Source organism: Emys orbicularis, chromosome 12, assembly GCF_028017835.1.
Source record: "Emys orbicularis isolate rEmyOrb1 chromosome 12, rEmyOrb1.hap1, whole genome shotgun sequence".
Taxonomy (NCBI): domain Eukaryota; kingdom Metazoa; phylum Chordata; order Testudines; family Emydidae; genus Emys; species Emys orbicularis.
In genome coordinates this window covers 37,669,046-37,674,254 of record NC_088694.1, presented here as the reverse complement: position 1 = coordinate 37,674,254, position 5,209 = coordinate 37,669,046, and the positions used below count along the sequence as shown (strand labels likewise).

Below are 5,209 nucleotides of genomic sequence, written 5' to 3'. Positions count from 1 at the left end.
GTGGCCGATCCCTGATGCTTCAGAAGAAGATGCCCCCCCCCAACACACACACACAAATCCCCAGAATACACCAAGCCTTCCTGACCCTTGCAAGTTGAAGCCCTTGAAGCCTGAGATTGGATGATAGTCGCGCTCCTACAGCAGCGGTGTGAGTGTTATGAGGATGTTGCAGGCAATGCAGAGGTGCTGTTCTCCCCACGGCCATGACAGAAGGGACTGAACAGAGAGACTGAGGTGCTTAGATTTAAAAGCCAGAAGGGACCCCACAACTACACAGCCTGACCCCTGGCGAATTTCTCCCAGCAGCCGGATCTGTTCAAAAGACATCATCTCATGTGGTAAAGACTCCCCCAGCTGGTGTGTCCCCGGGGACGCTGTCCCAGCATTGAACTCCCCTCACTGCTAGGCAACGGTCTCTCTTTCAAGGTTGACTGTAGCTGGACTAACATTAGCCTCGATGTGAACGTTCCCTGTCTGGGGGAGGCTGGATGGCCCATCCTCAGGAGCTGGGTTTCAAGTGTCCAGGATGCCCCCACGCCTATCAGGTGCTCAGCCAACAGCCTAGCCCTCTCTGCCCCCATAAACGCCCAGGCCCCGTCACTTTCATGTTCCCCATCAAAGGCCCCTCTGAGCCAGCCAGGCCTTCCCTGCTCTGTGTAATTCATCCAGTCTTGCTGCCCATAGATCCTGAGCCTCTGGTCCCAGGCCAGGCAACATGGATCGAGCTGGCTCCAGTCCCACCTGGAGTTGCCAAGCTGCGCAGAGAGAACCCAGGTGTTCGGGGCAGGTCACAAGACCTTGGAGACCTTGCAGCCCGTTCCGGCTCCTGGGCCAGGACAATGAGACCAGTCAGTGAAGGCGGGGGATTGTTTAACACCTCTCCTGCCCCTCCTGATTGCTCCTCGCTGCTATGTAGACACAGGTGCTGCCCGGTCAGCTGCCCCCCCTCCACCCCACTCTGCCCTGCCCTGCTGGGGACCATATAACGGAGTTTGGAGCAGCAGTAGATTCAGGGGACTCTCCACGCCGTCGGTGGCTGGGTCCATCTCTCCAGCTGGAGGCAAAGGCACTGGGAGAGCAGAGTTGGTGAGAAGGTCAGAGCGACAGGGAGATGGGGATGGAGCCATGTGGGGTGGACTGGGGATGGGGATGGGGCCAAAGAGGGGCACAGGGGGGTGTGAGGGGTGATGGGAACTGGAGCAGCTTTGGTACCATGAATGGTGGAAGCAGGTTCCCAGCTCACATTGTCTTCACCTGCTCTCGCCTTGATTGATAGTGAGTTCTAAACTAGGAAATAGAGACATGTGTCTCCCGGTTTTATTACACAGGGAGAGGAAAATCAGGCAGACGAGGCACTATTAAAGAACCCTAGAGGGCAGGAACATAGGCAACCGAAGGACAGTGCCCAATCCAGCTAGAACACCGGGCGAGGGCAGAGAGAAACAGACGCAATATTTGTACGTGAAGGGGAGGGGCCTGGGGGGAAGCACTGGACCAAGTGGTGCAGGAGGTGAGACCGGATATTCTAAGGGTAACAGAACCACGGTGGAATAGCTGGAATGCTGGTATGTAAGGGGATGTGAGGTCAGGAGAGAGGGAAATAAAGGTAAAGGGGTAGGTACCATTGTACACCGGTGATGTGGTAGACCAATAAGAAGCAATAGCAAAACAGAATCTGCTTGGGTCAAAATCACTTTGGAGAAGGATTGTAACAGAGGCTTTACTGGGGGGATGTTGGGGGCTGGTATAGACCCCAGGTTGGATTTGGATAAGGAGTGATAGATCTGTAATATTAATAGAGAGAGAAATACTACAGAGAACAGTGTCATTCTGGGAGACTTGAACTTGTGGGATATAGATCGCAGAACATTTGCTACTGATAATGGTTATTGATTAATATTCCTGGACAGGATCGATGACCAATTTCTTCATCAACTAGCCACCGAACCAAGCAGAGGAGATGCTGTGTTAGACTTGGTTTTGGTAAGTAACGAGGATATCATAGAAGAGCTGGAAATAACCTTGTGTCAAGTGAGCACAAGTTGGTCCCATTTAAATTAAGTGGAGGGATAATCATAAAAGATAGGCAGCTATGGGCTTCTATTGCAAAGGAGCAGACTTTGCTAGATGCAGGGAGCTAGTTAGCGAAGTCAGCTGGACTGAAGAGCTCAGGGACTTCATTGTGGAGGAGAGTTGGAATCTCAAAGGTGCAAAAAGTATCTGTAATTTGCATCGTAAGCAAGGGGGACAAACTTGTAGGGAAAAGCTCCAGCCCTAACTGGATGACTAGCCAGCTCAAAAAGGATATTGGGAGTAAGAAGAGAGTCAGCAAGGAATGGAAGAAGGGATTGATCAGTAAAGAAAACTCCTCTTGGAGTTCAGAAAGTGCAGGGATAGAGAGAATTGCCAAAAGACCAGATGAGTTACGCTCCCAATGAAAACAGCTAGTAGCCGGTTCTTGAGCCACGTCCATAAAAAGAGAATAGAATGAGAAGAGAAGACGTGGGACTGCTATGCAGGGAGGGCAGATGAAGATGAGGATGTCAAGGTTAGGAACAATCCAGGGATGGCCCCAAACCAAAGGAATACTTTGCCTCAGTTTTCAGTAAGGATGATGATGGGGATGCAGCCAGGATGGCTGATGGGAATGAGTGTATGAGTGTATCTCCTGAGGAAGCAAAACTCATAGCGTTTAAGACACTCAGGTTGCGGGGACCGGGTTATCTCCATCCCAGAACACTGGCACATCAGATTGCAAGTCCAGTAGCAAGGATTTTTAATAAATTTACCCAGGGCCGGCTTTAGGCTGATTCCCCTGATGAGTCCCGATTCCCCGGAATCGAGCCCCGCGGGTAATAGGCTCACCCAGCGGCGGTCCGCTCCGGCGGCATTTTGGCAGCGGGGGGGGGGGGGGGCCCGCTCCGGGGTCTTCAGCGGCATTTCGGCGGTGGGGGGTCCTTCAGTGCCGCAGAAGATGCGGAGCGGACCCCCCGCCGCCAAAGACCTGGACCGCGGAATCGGGCCCCGCAGGTCCTAAAGCCGGCCCAGACTCTACCAAATCTGGGGTGATGCTGTATGACTGGAGATCAGTAAATGTGCCACCCATATTTAAGAAAGGGAGAAAAGTGATCCAGGCAGCTCCCGGCCCATTATTCTGACCTCAGGAGTATGGAAGGCTTTAGAACAAGTTTTGAAGGAAACAATCATTAAAGACACGGCAGTCAAAGGAAAAGGGGATGTAATGCAACATGGGTTTACCAAATGTAGCTCAGGCCAGACTAACCTGATGTCTTTCTTTGAGAAGAAAACTGATTCACTAGACCAGGGGAAAAAGTGGCAGATCCAATCTGTCTGGACGTCAGTAAATTTGACATAGTGTCACCTGGGAAATTAATAAGTAAACTAGCAAAGTTGGGGCTTGGTACAAAACTCTAGGGTGGGTAAGGAACAGGCTGCAGAGGAGATGACAAGGGCTGTGCTGAAAGGGGAATGATTAGGTTGGAGGAGCTCCTCAAGGATTGGCCTTGGGACCAATCTTAGTGAATATTTTCATTGGTACAAAAAGCAGGGGTGTGCTACTGAAATTGGAAGATGACACAAAGTCACTGAAGAGGAGACTGGAATATCCTACGGGAAGACCTGGATGACCTGGAGGAATGGAGTGACAGATAGGGGATGAAGTTCAATGGTACAGAGTGCACGGTCATGCACGTAGGGACTAACAAGAATTTCTGCCATAAGCTGGGGGCTCATCAGTTGGAAACGAGAGAGGAGGAGAAAGACCCGGGTGCAGGGGTTGATCACAACAGGACTATGAGCCACCAGTGTGATGCAGCTGCGAGCAAGGCAAAAGTGATCCCAGGACATATCCGGCGAGGCATTTCTAGAAGAGGTAGGGAAGTATTAATGCCATTATACACGGCACTGGTGAGACCTCGTCTGGAATCCCGCGAGCAATTCTGGTCACCCTTGTTCAAGAGAGATGACTTCAGACTGGAGCAGGCGCAGGGCTGCTAGGATGCTCAGGGGAGCAGAGGGTCGATCTTCTGAGAGTGCTGGCACAAGAGCAAATGGGTAGAAACTGGCATTGAAGTCCCGTTGGGCTGGAAATGAGACGGGTTCTAAGCAGCAGAGGAGGGAGGTATGGGAACAGCAAGGGGGGCAAATGACCTAACCAGTTTGGAGATGGCGCTTGATACCCTTACGACGAGGATTGGTACAGTGGGTGGCCTGTGATAGAGACCCCGGCTGTCCTTTCCAGTCACACCTTCCTATGTCCCCCTCCCTCTCCACTGCAGGTAGACGCCGGGCCAGGGGCAGCGATGGCTCCGAAGGGACCCCACCCCATGCTGCTGCTGGCCCTGGTGCTGCTGGCTGGCTGGCTGGCCCAGCTCGGCCAAGGAGCCAGCTACCCACAGTTCCTGAGGCAGCACGTCGACAACCCCAAGACCAGGGCCCGGAATGACCGGTCCTACTGCAACATGATGATGCAGCGCCGGGGCATGGCCAGACCCTGCAAACACACCAACACCTTTGTCCATGCCCCCGCCAGCCAGCTCCAAGACGTCTGCGGCCGGGCAGGCCGGCGGGCCGGCGGCAACCTGCACGACAGCAACAACCGCTACCGCATCACCACCTGCCGGCTGGCTGGGGGGTCGACCCGCCCGCCCTGCAACTACCGGGGGCACAGCAGCACCCGCCGGATCCGCGTGGCGTGCGTCGGGGGCCTGCCTGTGCACTATGACAGGACCCTCTAGAGCCGGGCAGCCAGGCCTGGGGTGGGAGCCAGGGCGTCCTGCTGCTTTCGCTCTCCACGGACACTTCCATGGCTGGGGGCTCCCCAGCTCCGTCCCTGCCCCCTCCTGGACCCACCCCCCGCGCAAGGCACCTGACATGAGATCCAGGAACCGGGGGGGCTCAAGCCAGGCATCCGAGTCCATGGTGAGGACCCCGACATCAGAGTGACCTACCATGGCAAGTGCTCAACTAATGCAGCTTCCACTGAGTCCGCAGTGTGGAAAAAACCAGCTCCTGGATGTCTAGTGCCCCACGATTTATTGTAATCCCCATTGATCCTTCTGCAGCTGCTCAGAGTAGTCACCCCACCCCCGCCCTCTGCTGCCCCTAGTGCCCATTATACAGTATAGCCGCCCCATCCCACCCGTCACCCTCTACTGTCCCTAGTGCCCATTATACAGTATAGCCGCTC

General features: G+C 54.2%; 1 protein-coding gene across 1 annotated transcript; it reads left to right on the top strand.

Annotated features, from left to right (window-relative positions):
• The first annotated feature begins 4,322 nt into the window (after positions 1 to 4,322).
• On the top strand, positions 4,323 to 4,757 carry LOC135887142 (ribonuclease-like). Its single transcript, XM_065414925.1, has one exon. It carries the CDS (start codon positions 4,323 to 4,325, stop codon positions 4,755 to 4,757), a length of 435 nt encoding a protein of 144 aa, XP_065270997.1.
• Positions 4,758 to 5,209: the final 452 nt, after the last annotated feature.

Excerpts from the sequence above, each read along its gene's own strand:
- LOC135887142 (XM_065414925.1), top strand. The coding sequence starts at position 4,323 with ATGGCTCCGAAGGGACCCCACCCCATGCTGCTGCTGGCCCTGGTGCTG.